At 35.5% G+C, this 27,816-nt stretch overlaps 1 protein-coding gene across 7 annotated transcripts in view; it reads left to right on the top strand.

Moving 5' to 3' along the window:
- Positions 1-27,816, top strand: part of EPS8 (EGFR pathway substrate 8, signaling adaptor) — a 171,808-nt gene that overhangs the window by 117,103 nt on the left and 26,889 nt on the right. For all 7 annotated transcript variants that reach the window (XM_079140398.1, XM_079140394.1, XM_079140399.1 and 4 more), the window contains 12 exons: positions 1,832-1,899; positions 2,951-3,112; positions 3,237-3,386; positions 6,404-6,486; positions 7,045-7,181; positions 10,155-10,228; positions 11,643-11,769; positions 13,518-13,606; positions 13,975-14,049; positions 21,345-21,493; positions 24,079-24,262; positions 27,565-27,698. In XM_079140398.1, coding sequence (XP_078996524.1) covers positions 1,832-1,899; positions 2,951-3,112; positions 3,237-3,386; positions 6,404-6,486; positions 7,045-7,181; positions 10,155-10,228; positions 11,643-11,769; positions 13,518-13,606; positions 13,975-14,049; positions 21,345-21,493; positions 24,079-24,262; positions 27,565-27,698 — 1,432 coding nt within the window. The remainder of the gene's footprint in view (positions 1-1,831; positions 1,900-2,950; positions 3,113-3,236; positions 3,387-6,403; positions 6,487-7,044; positions 7,182-10,154; positions 10,229-11,642; positions 11,770-13,517; positions 13,607-13,974; positions 14,050-21,344; positions 21,494-24,078; positions 24,263-27,564; positions 27,699-27,816) is intronic.

The raw sequence follows: 27,816 nt of genomic DNA, 5'->3' as shown, positions 1-27,816 counted from the left end.
ATATCATAACTGGATATCATGGCAACCACTGCCATTTTTCACCTGTCCTGTCAGACTGAAGGAAGCAGAACCATACTCATGTTCTGAGTCTATCATGGAGACTTGAATTAGAGTATGATGAACCAGTGCTTCTGAATACTGATTGTTTCTAGAAGTGCTTTTGTCAGATACATCCCTGAATTATATATTGTCTTTCAGAAATCATAATGGTCTTCCCAAGAATAATTATCTAAGTGTTAAAATCTCATATTTATTAATCCTCCACTAGTAATCAGAAAAGTTGTGGTTTACTTTTTCATATATTAATTTGAAATACAGTAAGTTAGTGAATATTTATGCTTTGTTATATTAGAATAGCAAATTTGAGGTGAAACCAGGTCTTCCTTTTTGACCTCATTGTTTTGGTAGGACCAGATGGATCATACTTCTTCAGGTCGTCATCCAAACAGAAAAGGAAAGGTAGCAGAGACTGAATTTTTAAGTGTGTCTGTTTTTATTAAGGAATTTTAATGCTGCAAAATCAAAAATGAAACATTGAAATAATATTCGAGTAATTTGATATAAGGAATATGTTAATTTTTAAAAGTAAACGTAAATATGATTACTTTCATATGTTGTGAGACAAACATTGATCAAGTTTTTTGAAAGAATTCTGTTAACATTTTTGAATCTGCATACATTCTTTATATTTTTGTACTTGCTTTTCCTTTGATGTTGAGCGGAACTTTTCAACTTCTGTTGTAGACCTATCTACATGTTTCTAAATTAACTGAAAGACACATACTTGTATTTAGAAGATATTGGTTGTTAGGAAAGGTGAGTTGTACATACACACATGGTATATATATATATTGGAATTTGAAGACTTTAAGGGTCTTTTTTATCTTGTTGAATCTTCTTATTTTCCACTGAGACTCCTGAGGCCTAGACCATTAAGCAAATGGCCCAAATGCCCAAATTTAGTTTCCTACTTAGTGGCAGAACCAAAGCTGGAAATTAGAATTTAAAATCTTTGGATTTCCTGTTAGTTCCTTTTCATCTTAGCATTCTATTTTACAAGAAATAGTATAGTTCTGAACTTACAAATATGCAAATTGCTTGATAAGTGAAAAATGACAAATACAGCTGAGTATATTTTAATTTTAGTTTTTGATTTTGCAGTATTTTAGAAAATACAGATTTATTTTGCTTTTTAAGTAGTTTGATGCAGTAACTCTCTACCTAAATCTCCTTTTTCCTAACAGCTATTTCCACAGTTATGAATATCACATTTTTGTGTTCTATTGATGTGGAAATTATTAATGTTTAATAGTAATGGGTGTGATTGACTCATGTTTTGAATCTTCTTTAACATTGTCCAGTTCGGATGTTGTAAAAGGAGATGTTCCATGTAGTGCCTATTATCTTAATAATTTAGTCTAACTCATATAATACAGTATGACAATTTTTATAATTGTATTTTGATCTTAGTGCATCAGCAGACGAAATTTACAAAATAGTTTTTATCTTTCTTGTCAAACAGTAGGTTCCTGATTAATAAAACCTTTGGATGAAATAACTTTTTTATCTTAGAAAATTATAATCCTTTTAACATTTGGAATTCTGAAAAATTTTATTGGGTGAAAGAGTTCTTGCATATCATTTATGCTTTTTTGTGGCTTTTGGCTTTACTCTGAACAGTGAGTGTTTTCATATGTACCACACAATGGTGACTTGTCAGCTACTGTATTTATATATGAGATAGACTAGTTTTAGAGATGTCATATGATACCAATACATGAAATTCAGCCTATTAGTGGGTAAATAATGGCTTTTAAAATTTATTTTTCAGAACAAAGGAAGAATTATGCAAGGGACAGTGTCAGCAGTGTGTCAGATATATCCCAGTATCGAGTTGAAGTAAGATGCTTTGTTGTTTGGTATTATTTACAATGACTCTTAAAGGACATACAGATTGGAAGTAAAATCAGAATTATGTTTTGTTTCGTTCTTACCATGTATTTTAAGTAGTGTTGACATTTCCTGTAGATTTTTGTCAAATAGATGTTACATATAAATGTTTTTGGCTAGTCTCTGTTCTCTTTTCATAGCAATTAAATTGAAATATTAACTACTAGTTATTAATCAAAACAAATGCATTAATATCTTTCTTAAGGTTTCCAGGCCCTATTTGAAATCAGTTAAAATAAGACAAAGGCTTCTATTTTTTACCTTCGAATTTTCTTGAAATTCAGCCTTGATACAGTGAGCATTTTAGTTTTATTTTTAGTTTTAACTAAGGTCTTTATTAGTTTTATTTAAATAATGGTTTCTCTTTTGTTTTTTCTCTATTGTTATATTTTAAGATATTTGCTTTTAATTGGAATTCAGGTGATCCCTGCTTATAATGGAAAATATTTAAGCAAGGAGCAATTTTTGTTGCTCTTATTTTCAGTTTTCTACTTACCTGAAGCATGTTTAATTAAATTTAAACCATTTTGTTTCAGTAAGTGGTTTCAATGGAATGGAAAGCTTGACAGTTGTTACAGTAGAATTGCTTTGCTACTCTGAGGTATCAGTGTCCAGAGTTTTGTACTTGCCAAAACAAATTGTGTGCTATTGTGTGGTATTTAAATAACTATAATAGAGCAAAACAGGGAAACGTTTACTTAAGAGAATGCTATTTAAACTTTGAAGAATTTGTTTTTATATCATGTTATTGTAGTTAAACATGGCTCAGTATGAAAGTTTAGCTATCTTGTGAATCAAAACATCATTTTTTGTATTCAACAAAAACCTGCTTGACTTCATTCTCAGATAACCATGCAGTTATCAAGTGCTTTGTGTTTATCCTTCTCTTCTCTGCTAATTGACCTCAATTAGCTTAATTCTACTTTCCTTTGAAAAATAAAATATTAAGAATTTGTATGTATGTTCTATAAATCCTTTCCCTTTTTTTGTCAATCATAAGCACCTGACTACCTTTATTTTGGATCGGAAAGATGCTATGATAACTGTTGATGATGGAATAAGGAAGCTGAAATTGCTTGATGCCAAGGGCAAAGTGTGGACTCAAGATATGATCCTTCAAGTGGATGACCGAGCTGTGAGCCTGATTGATTTAGAATCAAAGGCAAGTTTGTGAAGTTTATATAATTTTGTTTTCAAGAAAGCACCACAAATATTATGTGCTGTCACATCAGATTATTTGAAAGTGGGTAAAAATTTTAAAAACTAAAATGATTATTTTATTTTAGAATGAATTGGAGAATTTTCCTTTAAACACAATCCAGCACTGCCAAGCTGTCATGCATTCATGCAACTATGATTCGATTCTTGCCCTGGTGTGCAAAGAGCCAACCCAGAACAAGCCAGATCTTCATCTTTTTCAGTGTGATGAGATTAAGGTAAAAGAATGGTGAATTTCTTTTCTCTTTTAAGTGGGTTTTCTGTCAGCTTTTGAACTACCTATTACAATAATACAGATATTAGATAGTAGAATTTTAGAGTATGAGAATTTTGTAAGAAAAACAAATACATTACTATCTTTCTTAAGGTTTCCATACCAAGTAAATAAAGAGGAGGTTAATGTTAAAAATCAGATTTTTTTTATTTTGATTAAAAAGCACAGATAATATATTAAATTCTCATAAAAAATACTTAAAATTAAAAATCAAATCTGCAAAAATCATGCTTCATAGACAATAAATAATCATGTGGCTATCCTATTTTATTCTGCACTAATCACATAGTATGTATTATTATAGTGAAGCACTGAGACGTTTCCCATGATATTGGTTTAAAGTTCACCGTTTAATTATGTGACTTGAATAATTGCTCAGGATTTGTAATCCCTAAGTGATCTGTGAAAATAGTTGAGCATAGTTGCCAGTAATAACAGGCTATCTCCTGAAATTTTATATTTCAAAGTATACTGTAATTTTCAAATGATTATAATTTGTGATACTTTATTAGACCTTAGAAGTTATCTTCAACCTTGACTGTCTTTATTTAGTTGATTTCTCTAAAAGGGAAATCATTTTGTGTTGATTGGTACTTTATCAAGGCAGGGATGTATTTTTAATTTAAAATATACTTGGAACTTTTATAAAAAATTCTGAAAGACTAGTGTAAACACTTGAACTTTTCTGTATTTCTTTGATATTACAATGTTACAGCTAAATTAAGACTTGAGTGTAAACGTGTATTTTACGGTTTTTTTCTAATTTCAGTTTATGTCATAGATGACTGAAAATCTTATTTGAAAGGAACTGTGACATTTAGTTAATTTGCATATTTTAAGTTCTTCAGATTTTTATATACTGCAGTGCATTTAGAAATTCACAGATTATATTAAGAATTTTGTAAGGTTGTAGTCTTTTAATGTTACCTTCCTGTGGACCACTTGGGTCCCCAGCTCCCAAACAGTCTGCTCTTCTGACCCCTGCAGCTCTGGCCAGTCTTGCTCAGTGTGACACACTGACCCATCTCAGTGAGAAAGGGGCCTTTCTCTTGATTCTTCTGCCAGGAATGTTGACTGCCCCATGCAGCTGGATACCCATGCCATTCTCTGTCCTCTACCTTGTGTTATCTCTCCATAGCATTATTGTCATCTGCTTTTTATATTCTGCATTTACTTTTTACTTATTTATGGATATTTCTTCTCTGCTACGTAATAGCCCAGTTAGGCAGGACATTTGTCTATTTTGTTCACAGCCTGAAATAAAGAAATATGATTTATTTATTGATTATTTTTATTTGACAAACATATATAATAGGTTCTCAATAAATACTTGTTGAATAAACAAAAAAAAAAGAATTTTGTAAGGTTAGATGTGTTTAAATCAATACATGTTAAAATGAATATTTTGCTCTGAAAATGTAGTGAAATTTAATTCAGTGGTTTTAAAAACAGTAGTAAGCGAAAAAGTACTTCAGATTTAGTGTTTGCATCTGTGTTCTCCTTGGGGGCTGAGATATACCCTGCTGAGGGAGTTTCTGGATTTCAGTTTGAGAACAAAGGGCTTTCCTTCTTTGATATGGGATGATGATAGTGATGGGTTCAAATACTATTTACCAAATACTGTTTTGTCCTGAATAAAGTTCACATACCACTGAGTAACTAACACTCATTGGTGCCATACTTCCTATGTGAGACATGTTTTTCCTTTGCCTAATTAAAGATATAGATCCATATATACACATAGTATTTACAAGTGGAAATAGGATGCAGGTTCTTTTATGTGGATCATCTTGCAATATCACTCTTGAATTTTAATGCTTATTATGGAACTTCATATAGTGGTCCTGCCCACTTTAGTGGCAATTTTTTTCTTAGCAATATAATAGTCTTCCCATAGAAGGTCAGTGTTTCTGGGCATCATCAGTTTTTCTGTCATACACAGCAGACAGCCTTTGACATATTTATAAAAACTTGGTGGAACTGAGACATTGTCACAGAAGTGACACTGACCGGGGAGTCACTGGTGCTTTCATTCCACTAATGGTATGACCTTGGTATTCATGTAAGTATTCTTGTCTCATTAACTAGAAAATAAATAGAACAGATTAGATGATCTTGAAGTGTCCATTTACCTCTAAAATTTATGATTACCAGTGCTTACTCTAAAATAATACATATTATACATATTTAAGAAAAGCATAATTATAAAGAACAAGCAGGCACAAAAATAGAAGATGAATATATCAACAGTAATCTTATATACAGTAATAATCACTGGCTATAAATATACTTCATGACCAAACTAAATAAATTTCTTAGCTGCTTATCTCACATTGATTCCCAAGAAAATGTACTTACTTGTTGATCTTTCTGGAAAGATATTAGAAAGATTGCAGAAAGTTAACTTTTACCTGAAATGACAACATAAAGTGGTTCTCAGCAAAGGTACAACCTAGTGTGGAAGTTCATTCCATGAGTTAACAGTCTGTTTGTCAGCTAGCACTATGACAAAATACCTGAGATAAACAACTTCTAAAAAGGAAAGGTTTATTGTAACTCACAATTTTAGAGGTTTCAGTCCATAGTTGCCTAACCCTTTTTGCCTTTTGGTTTATGGTAGTAGGGAATCTGTCGCAGAGTAGCTGCTCACCTCATGGCAGCCAAGAGCAAAAAAAAAAAAAAAAAAAAAAACGAGAAGGCCCTTGGGTTCTCAATATCCCCACACACCTACTGTTTTTCCCATAGGCCCCACTTCATAAAGGTTCCCGCACCCCCTGCAGTACCACAGGCTGGGAACCAAGCCTTCAACACCTGGGTTTTTTGGGACATTCAAGATCCAAACTATAGCATCAGGATACATATCAATTCAGACAATGAATATGATCCCTTTTTCTGTTTTAATCTATGTATTAAATCTAAGAAAGATCTATGGCCTTCCAGATAACTTGTCTGTCCTTGCAGGCAAACCTGATTAGTGAAGATATTGAAAGCGCCATCAGTGACAGTAAAGGAGGGAAACAGAAAAGGCGTCCTGAGGCCCTGAGGTAAAAGCATTAAAAGGTATTAAGGGGTAGAATTGACTTTGTGTCTTTTTTTTCTGTTAAAGGTTTCAAAAACGTATCTTCAGTGGAGGTACGCTGTTCTCCTTTACAGATGACAGCCTGTAGTCCCAACTCACATATTCTTGCAGGTTGTCAGCATGTGTCTGCTCCTTCCTTTCTCTCCACGTGTCTGGCCTTTCTCTGACATGGCTTCTCCTACTTGTGTGGGAGTCTCTGACAGATGAGGGGGACAGATGAGTGGTGTTTTAAGAAAAGATAGCCTAAGGCCATACAAACTAGACATGTAATTGGTCCTCAACCTTCCAATCCCACAAGACCCAGGGGAAAAAAATTCATCCTAGTTTTCAGGTGAATTTTAATTTTTCTGTATTTTTCAGTCTCATTCATATTTATAAATAGATCCAATGTGAAGCAGTTAGGAAGTCCTTATTACCCCTTGGCACAGTTCTTTTTGAGGCTAAAGATCTAATACAATAAATGGAGAGAATCAACATGTTATGGAAATAGGGTGAGAGTGCAGTTTGTTTTCATCTCTTTTAGGATGATTTCCAAAGCAGACCCTGGCATACCACCTCCGCCCAGAGCTCCTGCACCTGTGCCACCCGGGACTATCACCCAGGTGGATGTTAGAAGTCGAGTGGCAGCCTGGTCAGCATGGGCCGCTGACCAAGGGGACTGTGAGTATCTCTAGGATTAAGTCTCCATGAGCACTTATTTTCGATTTTGATGTAGTACTTGCTCTTAAATTCTGCTTTGTGAGCTAAAGTTCAAGTTAGTACTTAAAAAATGTATAAGTCTTAGAAAAGGAAAGTTAATCCTTGACTGTTAAGATTATTGTCTATGAGCATTCATACCAATCATTTAATAAATATGTTGTTAGGATCAAGTCTTTATTTTTCAATTCTAAGAGAAGAAGTTATACTTGACTAACAGCTAAAAAAAATGGAAATAAAATACATGTCAAACAAAAGACCATCAGATCTCTTCTCTTTATGACTGTACTACAGATTCTTTGCACTTACTATGATCTTAGCTCTGTCCCTCACTGGACAGAGTAGCTGTGACTGGTGGGAGGGGCATGGAGAAGGGACAAAGGCTTCATCCTTGAGCTAAACTTGTCAGATGGGCCTGTGTATTATCTCATTTCCCTTTGGCATTGTTTTTTTTTTAATATTTTTTTTTAGTTGTTAATGGACACAATATCTTTATTTATTATTTTTATGTGATGCTGAGAATTGAATCCAGTGCCTCACATGTGCTAGGCAAGTGCTCTACCACTGAGCTACAACCCCAGCCCCCTTTGGCATTGTTTTTAAAAAACAGTTATAGCATAGAACTTAATGATACTTTTTGTCACAAAATTTTACAAGAATCTGAAATTTTTATGATTGAAAAACACCTTAAAATATATTCGGCCCAGTCTCTTCATTTATTAGGGAGGAATAAATTTAATGTAGCAATTTCAAATTTGATGCAAAGGACCTTACTCTTTTGCCTCCTACTCAGTGGATCTCCTTCAGTCACTCATCCTTTACCTAGTAAATTCTTATTCAGACAGAATATCTAGCAACGTAGTTAAGAAATGTAACTCAGTTGCCAAACTGAATGACATTGAATTCTACTTGGAATCTGCTGCACCAGAAGTTGAGCTCTGAAGTGAGACCTGGATCTGCCTATCTGAGACTGTGGAGTGTTATTTCTCTGTGCTTTAGCCTCATCTTTAAAATGGGGATGATAATTCATGGGTTACTGTGAATAGGAAACAAAACAATACCTAACAGGACTGTAAATATAATTTGCTGTTCTCATTTTGCTAAATTGTGTTTATTATTTTTTTTCTGAATTATTTGCTATTTTATTAAACTTCTTGTATTCTTCAAGATATTTTCAAAAGTTTACATGTAAACCTAAGTTTATAGCCATTCTGAACAAACTTGTAAGAACAGATGTCCAACCTAATTTACAACAGAGAGAACTTACTCCTAGGTGTTTCTAAGCTCTCATTAGATTTATTTTTAATTGTTTATTCTTTTTAGTTGTACATGAAGTAGAAAGTATTTTGACATATCATACATACTTGGAATATAACTTACCTTTTTTTTTTTTTTTTTTTTTTTAAAGCAATGCTTAAGATTGAACCCAGGGCCTTATGCTTGACAGGCATGCACTCTACATGATGTGGAGTTACACTGGTTGTGTATTCATGTATGAACATAGGAAAATTATGTTCAGTTCATTCTACTGTCTTTCTGATTCCCACCCCACCTCCCTTTCCTCTTGTTAGATTTTGTCTGAAGTACTCTTTACAGTGCCATCTGTTAAAATTGCAGTGAGGCAAGGTTTTCAGAACTTCCAGGCCAAACAGAACACGACTCTTAGTGCATGAGGTTCTGTCTGGATCCAGGCCAGTTTTAGTTGGAACCCCCCCAAAAACCAGCAAAGGAGAATTTCTGATCCCTCTGAGACTGTGGCCAACTCAGGGCACACAGCTTCTTGGAACCCCTGAAGTAGAACTACCATGACTTCCAAAAGTTACTAGTAGCAATGGTGCCTCAGACCTGCCAGAGCCCTAAGAGGTACCATACCTCCCACTCACTCTGCCCTCCAGATGATATTTTGGGACCTCTCTGGGGTTCCTGCTTTCTGTAGTAACGGTAGCCAAGGTAGCAGCTGTATATAAAGCAGCAGCTGTCAGGATTTCATATAGATAAATGCTAATGATTTTAAAGTAGTTATAGCCACTAATTAAGTTTCATAAGGCTCAGCAATTTTTTTCCTTTTTTTTGGCCAATATTACACTTATGGTTAATGTTAACATAGAGGAGGCAAAGAAATACAGAGTTTTCAGTATTTGTTTGCATCTGTATTGAGTATCATGAGTCATGATGCTATATCATGAGTTATATTTCCTTTCATTGTAATTTGCTGCTTTTGTTTCATCCTTGTGTTTTTAAATTTAATCTACTATGAAATATTTGTACCAGCTCTGGTGTCTGGTGGTTGTGTTAACTGACTCATACCAGGAAGGAGCTCATGATAGCGACCTCATGACTAACATCATGCTCTCACCAACTGAGCTGCCTTAGCATCTCAAATGCTCTTGAGATATTTATTCTTGAATTTGCAAATTCTTGAAGGTATTTCTGACTTAAGGAATATGGCTTAAAATTAATGAGCCAAACATTGTGGATTTAAGCTTAATTACAACAATAACTCCCAAAGTTTTGTTGTGGTGACAGTGTTGGAATGCATAGAAATCTGTAGCTCTGCTGTGTTAGAATTTAGTTGGCTGCTTTTTGAGAAATAGATGCATAATCGCTGGCTTATATTTCTTCCTTATGTAGGAATTAAAGAATACCAAGTTAGGATTGGTTTCAGGGGTTACTGACAGGGAAGAGGGAGAACAGACGGGCATTATAGGGCAAATAAACATTATTGGGGTGGGAAGGCCAAGACTTTACCTCTGCCTAAGTGACCCTGATAGCTGTGGCAAGGAGGCATTTTGGATGATGAGCTTTTGATTTATGTATCCTGTTTAGGTGTTCCCTTTTGCACATGACATTCTTTTCTATTCTGTTTTCATGTTTTAATAATCCGTACTGGTATTACCTTAACAAAAGGCTTACAGACTTTGATTCTCCTTTCTTCAGTTGAGAGACCACGGCAGTATCATGAGCAGGAAGAAACACCAGAGATGACAGCAGCCCGGATTGACAGGGATGTGGTAAGTACAACATTCATCTTAGATCATTAGCTTTTTTTTTTTTTTTTTAAAGAGGAAAAATAATACACTGAGTGAGATGAGGTGATTTAAATAAAGGTGTTTTGTGGAAATTATTTTTTATTTTTCTAGTGATGGTTATGCTCTTTGAATTACTTTCTTTTTCCCTTTAATTATTTTGCTTTTCTACCAGTATTTGCTTAGTAGTTTTAGGCTGTGAGAACTAGGACATTAACTAGTTTACAAAGGAATTGAGACCAAATTATTAGATATAAGGAATATTTCAGTTTGTCTTTGCTCAGAGTTGTAAAACATACCTGAGATATCTTTTTAATATGTCTTGGGGTTTATTAAGACTTTATTTTAGAATGCTACAATAACAGTTAAGTGGCATTTTAAAGGACAAATAGGTAAATTTTAATGGTAAATATGTAAATAAATAAATGTTAATGCTTTGTAAGGGGTAATGCTTTTTATTTCCCTGTAATAATTTACTGGTAGGGTGACAATGTCTTGTGATGTAATTATAGAATATGATATTACCATAATTACTTTTTACACTCTATACGTTTTTCTGTTTATTTAGAAACAAGTACTTGAAGGAATTTGAAATTTGGCACTTAAGTTTTACATCACACAATTACATGTTAAACATTATCCAACCCCTAATTCTAGTCTGTATGAAACATACGAACAAGTTTCACACAGATTAGAGAAAGTCAGTGACTACAGTATGTAAGACATATATATATACAATATTTAAGGTAGTTAATTATTCAGTGATCCCTGAAAGTACATGTATTAACTCTATTTTACCATGTAGAAATTCTTGCTACTGCCCATTTTTCTTTCTTTATTTATTTTTATTTTTTGTTTGTTGGGCCTCATGTGAGGCATGCTAGGCAAGCTCTCCACTACTGATCTGTACTGCCTGCCCACAATGCCTGTTATTTTTCCTATCAGCTATTTGTTTATTAGGTAATCACAGCATTCAAAGAGCCTTTAATTCCATGAAATACTATTGTCAGTGCTTTATTAGGACATTTATTAGCAAAATGAAAGTGCTCAGTGCTCTTCTAACAAAACATTTCTTAGAATTTCCTCCTCACTTTGTGTGGGAGAACACGATGAGAAAATTAGAGTAATCGAAAATAATTAATAATCTGCTGCTTTCCTGATGACATTGAAAATATATCAAAATTAAGCTAAAGAAAAATGCAGAAGTCAGACATTAGCCACAGGTATATTTAGTTCAATTCTTTTTCCTAGAATTAGTGATCAACTTAAGATCTGCATTTACAGTTGTTTCATTCTCTTTTCTTTTTTAACTTTCTGTTCTTTACTGACTAGCATTATACAGCAAAGAAAGAATTGTTTTGCATTGTTCTATATTTTATTCTGTAATTTCTAATTCCAGCAAATCTTGAACCATATTTTGGATGACATTGAATTTTTTATCACAAAGCTCCAAAAAGCAGCTGAAGCATTTTCTGAGCTTTCTAAAAGGAAAAAAACTAAGAAAAGTAAAAAAAAAGGGCCAGGAGGTAAGTTGGGCTTTCTTAATCTTCTAAAGACTATTCAAGACTCCAGTTCTAAGTAGAATTTCTGCCCTTTGAACTGGTTAGCAAAGCTCATTGACTATGAACCAAGGTTCTTATTTAGTTTGGGGATAGCACCAGATATGTAAACAGTGAAGATGAGCCCAGGAAAGAGCTTATTTTGGTTCAGGCTGGCTATAGTGAAGAAAAATCTTAGGATGCGCTGTATAAATCACAGAGACTCTGTGATTCAGGTAGTGACCATATATCGTTAGTTTTCATTATATCAATTATAAAATTAGTGTCTGGTAAAGAAATTTGTAGCTCTGTTCTCTTATGTGGATTAATTTTATTATAAATATAGAACCTAATTTTTTTATAGACTGCATTTTGATTCATTGTACACAAATGGGGAGAACCTCATTATTTTTTGAATGAGTCGATTTCTCATTAAAAAGGTCAATGGATTTGAATTTATTATTATACAATTCCAAACAATACATTCACATTTGAATCACATAGAAATAATTTTGAAGTTTGCTGCATTTCAGCTATTTAAAATGCCTCAAAATATATAAAATTATAAATATGGAAGTATCATTTATACTTCTTTGGGCAAGTGGTATAGCTTGAAATATATAAAAAACAAGTCAATAAATGTCCCTCCCATTATGGATGATTTTCAGATCTTTGTTTACCAGTATAAGAAGCACTTGGCACTTAGTATTGTCTTCCAGATGTGCACATCTGCGCATACCTCACCTCCATATATTTTGAACCTAAGTGTTGCTTCGTGGTGTCTCAACCACTTCCTCCTGTATTCTTTGTAAAGAACAAACTATCCTCTTGCTCAACCTGATTCAGAACCACAGATTCTTCCATGACTTTATTCTCTAGCTTATAGGTACATCACTTTATTTTCTCAATGTCTCTTGCATTCATTTTCCCCTTTTTTCCTTTTCATAAGTAGCATCCAGTTTAAATGATTATGGTTTTTTAACCCAGCTTTCTAAGCAATCTTCATCCCTTTCATGCTGTGAGAAAACTCTTCCTAAATCTCTGTGTCACTTTATCCTTCTGCTATAATGCATGTTAGTTCCATGTTTTATTGATTTAATCAGATTCCTCACCCTGGTAAGTCAAGATCATCTACCACCTTACCTTAATGTACCTGTCCATTCCCATGATTCTCTGGCTTAATGTTTGTTATTGCATGTACTTGCAAATTCCTTTTCCATATGCTATTTTCATCCAGCCATGATGATTTCCACAAATTGCCCTGTGGGGTGTGGGGGACACCTCTCAAATTTCATCTTAAAAGTTACTGTCTTCCAGAAACATCTTTTAGGTATACGTTTTCCCACCTACCAATCAGGTGTAGTTTCTTCTCATGATACTTAGTTGGCATATCTCTTTCTGATTTATGTCATCCATTGTATTTTAAGATCCTTCAGAGCAGGACTTATAACTTACTCATTTTTAATCTTTGCAATGAGCAGTAGAGTGACTAGTGCCTAGAGGGCTATCATACATATATATGGAATCAGGTGAGTCCTTGGTAATGTGGCAGAGTAGAGGAAGCCACTCAAACTTTGGATCATCTCACCTCATTACAGTTACACTATGAGATATGGCAGAGTAACTAGGTTGCATGTCTGGTGTTATAAAACTTTGAAGACATGAATATGATTTTTTTATTATTTAAAACTTTTTCTTGAAACTTCATTTTTATTTTCCCCTATTTGTTTCATTAGAGGGTGTTTTAACACTGAGGGCAAAACCTCCACCTCCTGATGAATTTGTTGACTGTTTCCAGAAGTTTAAACATGGATTTAACCTTCTGGTAAGTGAAATTTATTTATATATAATTTGAAGGAATAAATGAAAAAGATCAAACCTAGCAAGGAGATTCCTGAAAATTAAATTAAGAGGGAAAATTGATCTTATCTATTTTTTTTCTTTGTGTTTTAATTCGTCTTAAACAACAAATTGTAAAACTTGTATATCTAAGAAACTTAGTAAAAAAATGATGACCCCTATTTTTTAAGCTAATTTCTTTTACTCTCATTCTCTCCAGGCTGGTGAATATACTAAAAGTAAAACCAGTGGTAAATAACTCTTCCTCTGATTCTACATCAGACCTCCTTAAGTGTCTATTTTTTTACTTGATTACATCTTAGTGATACATATGTTTATTTTCTTATATTACAGGCCAAACTGAAGTCTCATATCCAGAACCCCAGTGCTGCCGATTTGGTTCATTTTTTGTTTACTCCATTAAATATGGTGAGATTTTATTAATTTAGTAAATTATTCTTAGTATGCTTTTTAGCCCCGAGTCTGCACTATTTAGCTTATCAGTTTTTCTTCATTATCTTGCTGTTACCATCTGTGTAAACACTGAGAATGTGAAATTTGAGAATTTAAAAGAACCTTAGAAATAGGGAGTTCATGCACTTTTTTTAGACCTGGGGATGTAGCTCAGTGGTAGTGTCTAGCAGATAAAAAACCCTGGATTCAAATCCCCAGCACTGCAAAGGCAAAAAAAATCAACAACAACAACGACAAAACCACCTTATTTTAGAGATTAAGAAACTGGTATTTCTAGGTAAATGAAAAGAAATACTTATTGGATACTGTTGTTTCAGAACCCACTGGTATATATTATAAAGCACCTTAAATGATATAGACTTTTTTTTTTTTTTTCTTTTTTTTTTTTGGTTCTGGGGATTGAATCCAGGGTCACTTAACCACTGAGTCACATCTCCAGCCTTTTTTGTATTTTATATAGACAGGGTCTCACTGAGTTGCTTAAGTCCTCAATAAGATGCTGAGGCTGATTCTGAACTCCTAATCCTCCTGCCTCAGCCCTCTAGCTGCTGGGATTACAGGCGTGTGCCACTGCACCCAGTGATATAGGCGTTTTTATCTCTCTCAAACTAGGCTAATCATGAAAAGTCAAGTGATGGATGGATGGCTTTGCCCTATGAAGTTATATAGGACCCAAATTCTTTACATTAAAGTCTTCATTTTCTGGAATGTTTATTCTTTATGTGTTCATCCAACAAATGCCATTTGAGAACCTCCTATGTAATTGGCATTACAGAAGCTCATGAGGAACAGACATATAAAAATTCTTACTCTCTTGAAACTTATATTGTAATGAGAGGAGAGGAGAGGCAACCAATATAGTAAATAAATAAATGCACAAATAGTACAGTTAAGTTTTCTAAAAAATTAGATGTTATGTGAAAAAATAGGACAGGGAAGAAGAGCAGGGCGTGCCATAGGTGGCTACGTGTTTGTGTTTGTGTCATGAAGTGTCACCCTTTATGAATAGGGTTGGTTAGGGAAACCTCACTGAGAAGATGCCGCCGTTGGAGTAAGGGAAGTAAGGAGTGAGTCATATTGATTTCTGAAGGAAATAGTTTCAAACAAAGAGGCTAGTGTAAATGCTCTGAGTGGTAATATGCAAAGCATGTTCTTAGAATACATAGGTATTGTGACTTGAACAAAATGAGGGGATAAAGATTAGAAGGAGATAGGATTAGAAGGCACTAAAGTAACCTGAGGACACATCTTACTGTTCCTTACATGACTGGCGAGACCTTTGATACTTGGCTAGTTTTCAGCAGAAAAGGACTGCTCTGGCTGCAGTTTTAGAAATTTGGGTGAAGAATGGGCCAGGGTGGCTGTTAACATAATCTAGATGGGAGATTATGGACCAGCTGGCATTGGATGGGGCAAGAGAAAGTCTGATTCTGGTTTTTAATTTTCTGGTGGTTTGCATGTACTATGCAAGATCTACTGATCCCTCCTTTGGCATAAGACTGGCAGGATGGAGCGATTATTGACTAAGAAGGGAAGGCAGTGGGCAGAACAGATTTTTGGAGGAAGTCAAGGAATTCATGTTTACACATGTCAAAACTGAGTTGTATCCAGATGGGGAAATTTGAATCAATAGTTGAGTATATGGATTTGGAGTTCAATGGAGAAATCTGGCCTAGAGATGTACAGTTGAGAATCATCTGTATGTACACAGCATTAGATGATGTCAATAAGATTGTGTTTATAAATAAAGTAGATCAAAAGGACTGGTTGAGCCCTGGGTATTTCCAATGGTAGGAGATTGGGAAGAACCAGCAAAGATAAGGGACAGTAAGGGAGGAGAAGAAAAAGAAGAAAATTGTTGTATTCTGGAAGCCAAGTGAAGAAACTGTTTCCAACAGGAGGAATCTAGTAACTGTCAGCTGTCTCTATGGTGGAAGCTGACTTACTTCCTGGTCTTTGTGACAGCCAAATAAAGGCAAAGTGCAGGGCAAACAGCTTTTTCATTAAAAAGGTGATTCCAAACTTAAACTGATAATTTCTTCCCGTATCCATTTGTGTGAACTTCCTCACATGACCATACCTAACTGCTAAGGAATACAATCTCCATCTAGGAGGCCGTGTACCCTCTGAAATGTAGAGGCTTCTCTTCCAAAAGGAAGAAGTGAATGGGTGCCAGGAAACAATTAGCAGTCTTGGACTGCCTTACTAGGCAAGGTATATTGATAAACACATATGACTCCCCCCGCCCCAAAATATCTTTGCTCATACACGTATATTTTTGTATGAGGTATAGTTTTTAAAACTTGAAAATAATTTATTGGAAACATTTCTTCCCTTTGTAAGCTGAATGGTTCTGTGAGTTTATCCAGCAAAGATTATGCCACTTGTGCCAGAGGCCAACATACACAGCTTCATTTCCTAGATTTTCAATATTTAGGTATGATTTTTCCCTGTGTGTTTAATGAAATAGGTCTGTTATATGCTCCCCTTACTATTTTATATTTCTGACATTTGCATATTAATTTAATAGCAGTTTTCTCAAGTTGGTATTTGGTAAAACCATCTTACCCTATAATACAGCCGAGAATTAAATGAAGAGTTGTTTTAGTCAGCTGTTTTGCTGCTGTGACTAAATGACCCCACCAGCACAATTGTAAAGAAAGAAAGGTTTATTTGAGGGTTCATGGTTTCAGAGGTCTTAGTCTAAGAAGGCCAGCTCCACTCCTCGGGGCTCAAGGTGAAGCTGAGCATTATGACGGCAGAGGTGGTGAAGAGAAGCAGCTTACATCACGGTGATCTGAAAGCAGAGAGAGACTCCTCTGGCCAGATACAAATATATATTCCCCAAAGCCACACGCCAATTCCCACTTCCTCCAGCTGAATCCCACCTGTCTCCAGTTACCACTCAGTTAATCCCTTCAGGGATTAATTCATTAATTAGGTTAAGACTCTCAAAACCTAATCATTTGTCCTCCAAACCTTCTTGCATTTTGTCACATGAGCTTTTGGGGGATACCTCACATCCAAACCATAAGAGTATATACAGAAAAGTGCTGGAACTGGGGTAGATCTTGGCAGCAGAATGCAGATGGAATAATGATTGGTTGTCTACACAGATCCCAAAGAAGAGTGGGCTGCCAAGCACCTTTCTCTACAATTCTATGAATTTGATCATTCATTTCCCTTTTAATGGGGGAGGGCAAGTGACGGAAGAGTAGAAAGAAGGCAGAAACTCTTTCTTTTAATTGCCTCCAGGAGGAAAGAGTTTCACATCATGCAAAATCTCAGGACTATGTGGCATGGTTGGCTGTAAGTGGTTCCTCCTTTCAAAAGGACAAATGATCATAGAACAGCAATAGCAGTTATGAGAATCATTCATGCTGCTCTTTCATTTTTGTGGTGTTTTCCAAAGACTAAGAATGGTCAGCATATGAAGCAGATGCTGATTCAATGTATAGCATGGAAGGCTGTGGTCTTTGAGTTCTTTAATATTTATCAAAAATGGGGCATACTGAACATTTCAAGGTTTTCTTGGACAGTAGAAAAACATTTTTTAAAAAGAGAGATCAAAGTAACAAAAAGAGATAGATTTCATCCTTTTTTCTCTGGGGGCAACTTGACAAGACCTGAGGTAGGATTATGAAGAGCATTGCTTTACAAACATAGAAAACTAAGTAGCATCATTAGCATGAGTGTCAGAAGATGGGCAGCAGGAGGTGAGAAGATGGAAATCCAAGACTGTATCGGTGATTCATCAGTGTGTCCACCCAATGCTCTATACAGAGCATCAGATTTCTGATTATCTAATTATGATTCAATAATTCTTGTTCTGTAACAAATACTAGCTCATTAACAAAATTTATATCATTTGGTCTTTGTATTTTTGGCATACGTTTGATCCTATCTTAGTTTGGATGATAGGAAGTATTGTTTAGAAAGCAGTTTCTCTTCACCCTTTTTATTGTTCACAACTTGTCAGTAGAAATCTAGTCATTGCAGAGTAAAACTACAAAACAGTGAGACTGTTTTCCCTAATCCACAAGTAATCAATGTTTCTAAAAACATTGGTTTATCTTATCTCTGCCTTTCTAAAAAAATGACTCCTTATTAACAGTCCTCCCAATCATAACACTTAAGTAACTACATTTAATGTTCTCCCTGTGGGGCCAGGCACATTACCTGGACAAGTGGGAAAGGGGTATTTATTCAGGGACCAGGCAGAACTTAGTAGTTTCAACCTAGTGAGTTGCTCTCCCACCCTTAGCATGCAGTACAAGCAGAGCCACAGCTTCATGCTTTTGCCTGCTCATTCTTGATGGAGACTGTGACCACAGCCTTTTATTTACCTTTCTTTCATTTCCTCTTCCCTCTGTAATATTCCTCTATGTCTTTACTCCCTCAGGTTTTTCCTCTTAATCATCTCTTCTTGTTTTCTGGAAATGCTTATAGGGCTTGGAAGTTAAAATTTACTGTTCTGGGTAGTCAGGGTAAGTTTTGTTCTCAAACAAGAGTCAGACTGCCTCCTTTATCCATCATCTTTTCTGTATTTTCATTTGTGTCTTTTGCAATTCAAAGTCAAATAAGTCTTAGTCTTCACCCTCAAATGAAAGGAAACTGAAAAATAAGCCATAAATTACAATGTAATATGTTTCTAATATGCATAAATTGTTTTGAGGAGGTGGGCATGGTGGGAGGCTGTGTTCAGGGTTTAGCTGTGCAGTTAAGGCTTCCCTGGAGAGGTGGTGCCTGGGAGGGTCTGATTGATGGAGGAGGGGTCTTCTAGGAAGCTGGGAACAGCATGTGCAAGTACAGAGGCATAGAACAGCATAGTACACTTGTACCATCTGGATAGTGGAAGAGAAATTCACTCTTGATCTGAAGCCATTTGGAAAAAAACTCCTTTCTTCTTATGCCACATCCCTGAAAAGGTGATATTTTTATGAGTTCTGTTTTCTGCTTTAGGAGGTAACTGCTCTTTAGCCAGGAAGTAGCTCTTGAGGAGTAAGTGTGAAGCACTGTTTATATCTCCACTTTCTTCATTCTGCTTATCAGAGGGTGGCACCTGTTTGTTTATGCTAGTCATTAAATTATCCATATTCAATCAAATAAATTTCCTGGAATTAAATTCTGGGGTGAAATGCCATAGATTAGAGTACCTGTTCTCAAGTTTCTGTCTTCTTTCTCCCAGATCCTTTTATTTTTTTACATCTGACTCAGCATAGCCATGGACTAATAATTCAAGGTTCATTTCAACAGTTTTCATTTCTGGAACCATATTTTTCAAGTTGGGATAATAGATTTGCCAGTTGAAATGCATATATTTAAAATATCAAAAAACATAGTGAAATTAACTGATGAAAAATTTTCTGCATAACCATTAATATTTTTCAGGAAAAATACAGTCACAGAGTCAATATGTGGATACCATTCACTTTTTTAAAAAAATTTTTTAAATTTTTAAATTTTTATTGTAAACAAATGGGATACATGTTGTTTCTGTTTGTACATGGAGTAACAGCATACCATTTGCATAATCATACATTTATATAGAGTAATGATGTTTGATTCATTCCGTTACTTTTTTCCTTCCCCCCACCCCTCCCACCCCTCTTTTCCCTCTATACAGTCCCTCCTTCTTCCATTCTTGTCCCCCTCTCACCCCCCATTATGTGTCATCATCCGTTTATCAGTGAGATCATTCGTCTTTTGGATTTTTGAGATTGGCTTATCTCACTTAACATGATATTCTCCAGTTTCATCCATTTGCCTGCAAATGCCATAATTTTATTATTCTTTATGGCTGAGAAATATTCCATTGTATATATATACCACAGTTTCTTTATCCATTCATCAACTGAAGGGCATCTAGGTTGGTTCCACAGTCTGGCTATTGTGAATTGAGCAGCTATGAACATTGATGTGGCTGTATCTCTGTAGTATGCTGGTTTTAAGTCCTTTGGGTATAGGCTGAAGAGTGGGATAGCTGGGTCAAATGGTAGGTCCATTCCAAGTTTTCTAAGGAATCTCCACACTGCTTTCCAGAGTGGCTGCACTAATTTGCAGCCCCACCAGCAATGTATGAGTGTACCTTTTTCCCCACATCCTCTCCAACACCTATTGTTGCTTGTATTCTTGATAATCGCCATTCTAATTGGGGTGAGATGGAATCTTAGTGTAGTTTTGATTTGCATTTCTCTTATTACTAGAGATATTGAACATTTTTTCATATATCTGTTGATTGCTTGTAGATCTTCTTCTGTGAAGTGTCTGTTCATATCCTTAGCCCATTTGTCGACTGGATTATTTGTATTCTTGGTGTAGAGTTTTTTGAGTTCTTTATATATTCTGGAAATTAGTGCTCTATCTGAAGTATGAGTGGCAAAGATATTCTCCCACTCTGTGGGCTCTCTCTTCGCATTGCTGATAGTTTCCTTTGTTGAGAGAAAGCTATTTAGTTTGAATCTATCCCAGTTATTGATTCTTGCTTTTATTTCTTGTGCTATGGGAGTCCTGTTAAGGAAGTCTGATCCTAAGCCAACAAGGTGAAGATTTGGACCTACTTTTTCTTCTATAAGGTGCAGGGTCTCTGGTCTGATTTCAAGGTCCTTGATCCATTGTGAGTTTATTTTTGTGCAGGGTGAGAGATAGGGGTTTAGTTTCATTCTGTTGACCATTCACTTTTAAACTGTTAACTTTTTAGAGTTTTTAAGGCACCATTGGACTGGACAAGTTATTATATTTTTTAATTTTGTTTTTTTAGTTGTAGATGGACACAAATCTTTATTTATTTTTATGTGTTGCTGAGAATCAAACTCAGTGCATCACACATGCTAGGTGAGTGCTCTACCACTGAGCCACAATCCCAGCCCACAAGTGGGGATTATTTATTTATTTATTTATTTTGGTACCCAGGGACTCTGAACCACTGAACCACCTCCCCAGCCCTATTTATTTATTGACGAGGTCTCACTACATTGCTTAGGGCCTCACTAAATTACTGAGACTGTGTTTGAACTTACCAACTCCTGTTTCAAATTCCAACTCACTGGGATTACAGGTGTGTGCCACTGTGCCCAGCAACAAGTTGATTTATTAAGCTGCTTTTCATTCAGCAGTGTGTTTAACAAAATAAAAATTTAATTTGAATATATAAAAACAGTACTTGTTTTTGACATGGGTTTTTATCTACACAATTGGAAAATACAGAAGTAATAGTCATCTTCTTGCTAAAAAATGCTTTATCATTCTAGGTGGTGCAGGCAACAGGGGGTCCTGAACTAGCCAGTTCAGTACTCAGCCCCCTCTTGACCAAGGACACAATTGATTTCTTAAATTATACTGTCAATACTGATGAACGGCAGCTGTGGATCTCACTGGGAGAAAGTTGGATGAAAGCCAGGTAACATGAATTCAGCATTAATAACCATACTATGCTGCTATAAGTATTGTTCTTTGTTGCATTCATCTAATGATACATTTATCTAGCCTTCTATGTCTGAAAGCTGTGAAAGACTAGGTGTTACAGGATGAAAAGGCCCAGGCTTAAAGAGCTTGAAGTCTAACGTGAAGGAGGTTGAAGTTTATGTAGTGTAAGCCTTGGTGAGGGCCGTGAGCACGGGGTAAGCAGAATGTGGTTGGTTGGCAGGGTGGATCAGGAAGAGGACTGAGGGAGGAGGATAATTAGCTTTTGTGAAAAAGCTGGCATTTAAAATCAACAGATAATAATTCTAGTAGGTAAGGTATGTATACACAACATATACGCGTGTTTGCTACGTATTCTTCCATACAGCTTACATGGATGCTGTTACTATCCCTATTTTATAGATGAAGAAAGTGAGGATCAGAGATGTTAAGTAATTCGCTCAGAGTCACACTATTTGTGAGAGAGCGGGGGACATGAACCTAGCCATCTGACTCTGGAGTCAATGTTTGTTTCCTTTGTCAAACTGCCTTTGAATAGGATAAGTAGGATCTCTCTGTTGTGTAGCAGTGACTGTCCTTCCCACCAGAAAGAAAGGCATGAGGAAAAGCAGGAAGCAGGGAAGTCCAGAGCAGGGAGAGCGAGTGATGGGTTTATCTGGAGATGAACTGTGGTGGAGGATGACTGGAGGAGGGATGGAAAAGGAGTGTGTTATGTCCGAGGTAAGCTGGGTAGGTCAGAAGGTTTCCAAGGCCATGAGGGAACCGGGGCCTGGTTCTGAAGGCTGTGGAGTAATTGAAGAGAAGTATGACATGACCACATCTGTTTCCAAAAGATCAGTCTGGTTGTTGGGTCTAGTGACTGGAGACAGCAGCATTCTGGGAAATGCATGCTATAGTAGAGATTGCTTAGCATCAGCATCCTCCAGACCAGAACAGTCTCAGTGGCACTATAGAGGAAGAATGGGTAATTTTTGGAATTGTGCATTTTTCAATAAAGTTACTGAGAAAGACAAATCATTAACAAGTATATATTTCTAATTTCATGTATGAATAGTTTTTGCTTGCTCATTTATCAAAATCTTTTTATTCTACTTGGAGTCAATCATTCAGTATAGTTAGTCTACTTGGTTACTTTGAACTTTGTGTTAATGCTTTTGGGTAGGTGTAAAATTATGGACCCATTCATATATTGTTTTCTCCTTTAAAAAAGTTGATTGGATTAATTCAATAAATCAGGTACAAGTTACTTTTAAAGCATTTTATTTTCACAAAATGGTTTTCTTTTTTCTTCTATTAAAACACATACAAATCTTTCCCATGTATTTTCTTTTTGACTACTTGTGTTGGTATATAATTTATACTTTGAATGGTTTACAGAAATTCATTAAAAACACTACAGTTTTTGCTTTTATAGTGAAAATATCTAAATTTTCTACATATCTGTTATATATTTACTTGTCTATTATTCATGTATCAATATGTCATACTGTATACTCTATAATACAGCTTTTATATCATTATATAAAACTGCTTTAATAGATTTCTTAAATCTGTTAAATGTGTGCAGATTATAATTTTACATTAAACCTTGGTGGGATCTAATTTTTTTCTCCATAAAGCTTATTAAATTTGTCAGTTTTCATGCAATAAAAATATTCCAGGCTCTTTAGTTACTTTGTTTTGGGTTCTACTATAAAGTGAAAACATTAATGAACCTTCGAAAATTTACATCTAAAGGAAATATATTGTTACTCTTAATATGAGAAAAGGGTCATTTCAGATCCTGATTAAGAGTATTACAAAATAAATATGCTGATTTAACAACTCATAAAAAGTAAAGAATCACAAAAGTACATAGTAATCTGAATAAAATGACTTATTTCATCATTGTAGAACTATAACACAAAGAATTAAATCATTTATTAAAAATGAAGCAACATATTATAGCAAAAGTGAAGCCATAATCCTGTCTTGCTCCATTTTGTGGTTCATGAGTGATCAGGAGCTTGTAGGAATGTCTCTCTCAGTCACTGGGCGATGAATGGGTAGTGATTATAATTACAGATTAGTGGGCTTTGCTGATTAAAACTGAGCTGATATATTTAATTTGTAAAATTGGTCATCTGTTTCATTTTAGTGAACTTTATAATTATAAAAAATTATGAACCTTAATAACAGGCTTGACAGTTTCTCTTTTGAAAGATCTCTTTCAGGAGGTTTCATAGTGATTTAAGGGGAGCAAAGGGAAAGGTAGAGTCTGAAACTACTTCAGATTAGCTGAAGTATATGCTGTAGATACTTATCACACTTCTGGTTTCACACTTCTTCCTACACATATTTTTAAAAACCCATATCCACATTGAAAAGTTGAGTTTAATGAGGACTTTCAGCAAAGTAATGAAAACAGATCATGCCACATAACTGAATCTTTCATTTAACTGGTGTGAAATATGATAAACATGTTTACTTTCCCTGTTAGGTGAATGGAGGCCAGATGAGGTATATGTTGTCTTTTGAGTGTGTGTTATTTGTTTTGTTTTGTGACTTACTGCCCTCCTCCAGAGCAGAGTGGCCGAAAGAGCAGTTTATTCCACCATATGTTCCACGGTTCCGTAATGGCTGGGAACCCCCCATGCTGAACTTCATGGGGGCACCAATGGAACAAGATATGTATCACCTGGCTGAATCTGTGGCAAATGTAGCAGAACATCAGCGCAAACAAGACATGAAAAGATTGTCCACTGAGGTAAACTTTTTTTAGCCATCATCTTTTTGTAGATGGAGTAGCAATGATCTATGCATTATGATTGTGTTCTCATTCATATGAAGATTGTTCTAGAATCAGTGACTGTTAGGTTTTCTGCCCCAGCCCATGCTGTTCTCCCATAGCCTATCAACCCTGTCTTCTCTCTGCTGCCACTGCTTCCCCAGCCCTGGTTACCCTGAGTTCTTTGGCATGTACCTCTCTCTCTCCCCTTGTCAGGAGGGTGCCCTACTGCTCCTTGGCTTATTTTTTTTTGCTTCCTTTCCTGTCATCAGACACTCAAGATAATTCCCTCCACCTAGATCCTGAAGTCTGCCCCAAGCGACTCTTTCCTGAACACCCCAATTCCTTCATTTTCCCTCCCTCTCCTCTTCTCCTCTTTCTCCCTCCCTCCCTTCTTTTTTAAAATTTCCTTCCTTCCTTTCCTTTTTTTTTTTTTTTTTTTTTTTAAATGGTGCTGGGATGGAACTCAGGGCCTTGCACATACTAAACAAGTGCTCTACCACTGAGCCACATCCCCAGCCCTTCCTTTTTGTGTAGTTCAAAACCTCTCCAGTCCTGTTGGCGTGGCTGGAGGACCAAAGCCTCTTCTGGACTCCAGTTTTCAGGTTCAAATGATCACTTGCAACATGGTCTCATCCTCAGGAGATCATAAAATGCCTTTAATGTGTTTAGTAAGCTTTAGATTGTACCCTATTTGGGCAACAAATTAAAGGAATGGAATTGGGTGTATTATCTTTTCACTTTCCTTAAAAATGATTTTTTCTATGACTTTTTGTTCTATTGGAAAAGAAAATTAAAGATCAATTAAACTGAACCAAATATGAATGGAATGATCAGAACCTGAGGATTTGGATGAATGAGGTCTAGTTTGAAAATGAAACAGCAAGTGACAACTAGATGCTCCTGAAGTCCTATGTCCTTCCTTTATTTAATTCCTTAGGTTAATTTTCTCATACTATGACAGGTATTTATAATGTGGCAAACCTGATACAAAGAAGTGAATTAGCAAATTACAGCCTGTGGCCACTTAAGGAGAATATGTATATAAATTAGATTTCTTAAAAATCATTCCTTTAGGGCACCGTTCTTTAGACAATAACAGTATTATAGAAAATTGGTTAAACTCTTGAATGTTTTAAAATAAAGCAAATACAGTACTCTGAAATTATTTTTTTTCCTAATTGTTTTTCCTCTGGTTGCATACCTGCCCTTCCCTCTAAATGCATAATTGAGGAGATGGCTTTACTTCCCTGAGCATTGGTTAGCAGGCATATATCGCATATATCCCTGTCTATACTTCATAATTCAGAGCTCATGAGTGTGAATTTTCTTCCCATTTAGAAAGGAACATTTATACATACATAGAAATAACCCAACATGAAATTATGATACACTTGCTGTTGCTATATAGTTATAGTTATTTTCAAGTAAAAAATTTCTAGTTTATAGTATTCGTATCTTAAATAAGAAAATATGCTCACTGTGAATGTATGCCTCACAAATTCACTTTTGGGAATTCTTTTCATTTTGTGTTTTTAAAGAGAGAGTACTATGTTCTGGCTTGTAGTAAGTAAGTTTCTCTACCCTCACTGAGTAATTTTAAAAGATAAATTATTGAGAATCCTTCCTTGTGTGAGTTATTTTCCTGTTGTAAACTTTTTTCCATTTTATAACTCAAGTGGACATTCACAGGTTTAACAAAATGAAATGAAAAGCACCTGCTGGCCATTGTAGGGGATTTTTTTATCTTGAGATTTTGTTGGAAAAGGGGCCAAGTAATAGTGATTTAAAATGCATGAAAAATGTAATCATCCCTAGAAGAGAGACTTTATTATGTTTTATTGCTACTATAATAAATACATTTACAAGACTTGGGTAATACAGGATCTGGTGATTTTGTGTGGAATTGAAAGGAATAGGTGACGTGGAGGGACAGATGTGGTGCAGTTCTCCCTTCCTGACTTCCTCTGACTCAGCCGCAGCCCTCAACTGCACTGTTGCCATCATGGTTTGCCCATCATTTGCTGTCCTTTCTCACCTCCTCCAGCACTCCCAGGCTCTCTCAGGATGCAGTGAGCCAATCTCACTCTCTAGTTCAGAACTAGGCAAAAGGTGAGGATGACTCTGTTTCTTTCATCCCTTCAGCACAGTCTTAATAAAAACAAATTACTTATCCAATTTAGTATCTCTCTATTTCCTAGGGAAATGATAAACTGAATTGATTGAACTTGTGTGTTTAAATGGCTGAAAATCATCTACTGTTTGTTTGCCAAGTGCGATATCCTGTTATGTATTCCAGGGGAATAATATAACATGGGTATTTTGACATCACCACACCATGGATTAACTCAGCCCCATTTCTGCCACCCTTTCCTTTATGATTAGCTATAGTAACCATTTATTGAAGAGTCTCTTAAAACATTCCCATTTTCAAATATTTCAAAAATTTGTCCTAGTGAATCCATAAACAGTTGAATACCAAGGAATTAAACTGCTTCAGCATCTGTCATTCTTTCCCCATGCTTCATGGTACATAAGGAAACCACATGAAATCTGTAGGTGGTAATGTTCGTTTTTTTCCCAGTCTGAGATACATCCTCTGCAGCTTTAAGACCATGGTACTCACAGGGACCCATGGGCCTCAGTTTTCCCTCTTTGTAGCACCCAGTAGTTTCATGTCCAAATTGTGTTAAATGCAAAAAATAAATGATTCTAGCATTGTCTTTTCCTGGACTCTTGACTATCAAGATCAATATTTTTGTGACTTTCTGTGCTTCCCTTATCAGTATATCTGATAATAGTGCTGCCATTTGTAAAAAATAATAAAAACGGTATTCTGTGTACAATTTAAAAAATGAGTTGCTGTAAATCTAATAGAGTTCAGAGAGTTTTCATGTGACAATATTGACTTTGCTAAAGTGGAGAGGGTGTGTTTCTTAAACTCGGAGAGCAAAGGTTGAAGAGGTTCCCCCCCACACACCAATTTTGTTTTATACAGGAATTAAAATCTAATACCCAAATCATCTATTACTAAAATTCCTCATGAAGGAACTTACTGCTTTTACACTGGATTATTTTCAGAATTAAGATTTAACCTTTGCACTAATAACTTTTTTTATCGTAAGTGGGTCTTTGACAAAATGTATCATCCCAATTTCATAATTTAATAGCATAATGGATAATCACTTGGAAATAAAAACTGATCATAATATGGCGGATGTCAGTGGTCATTTGAATGAATGGTATTTGGTGATTCCTTATCCTACCCTGCTGTCTTTCAGCACTCCAGCGTATCTGAGTATCCTCCAGCTGATGGGTATGCATTCAATAACAACGTGTACACAAGAGGGGCCCATCTGGATCACGGGGAAGCCGCTGGTGCTTTTAAGCCAACTCCTAATCGCCATGCAGATAGGTAACATTTAATGGGTGCCATCTGGCAGGCCAGGAAATACTGTCTCTGATTCAGTGCTAATGAGTGACAGTGTCTCTATTGTCTACTTTTCATTTGCTAATGATTTGAAAAGTTTCAG

Source organism: Sciurus vulgaris (genome assembly GCF_902686455.1).
Source record: "Sciurus vulgaris genome assembly, chromosome: 5".
Lineage (NCBI taxonomy): Eukaryota > Metazoa > Chordata > Mammalia > Rodentia > Sciuridae > Sciurus > Sciurus vulgaris.
Note: the sequence above shows the minus strand (reverse complement) of the source record. Positions and strands in the feature narration are given on the sequence as shown.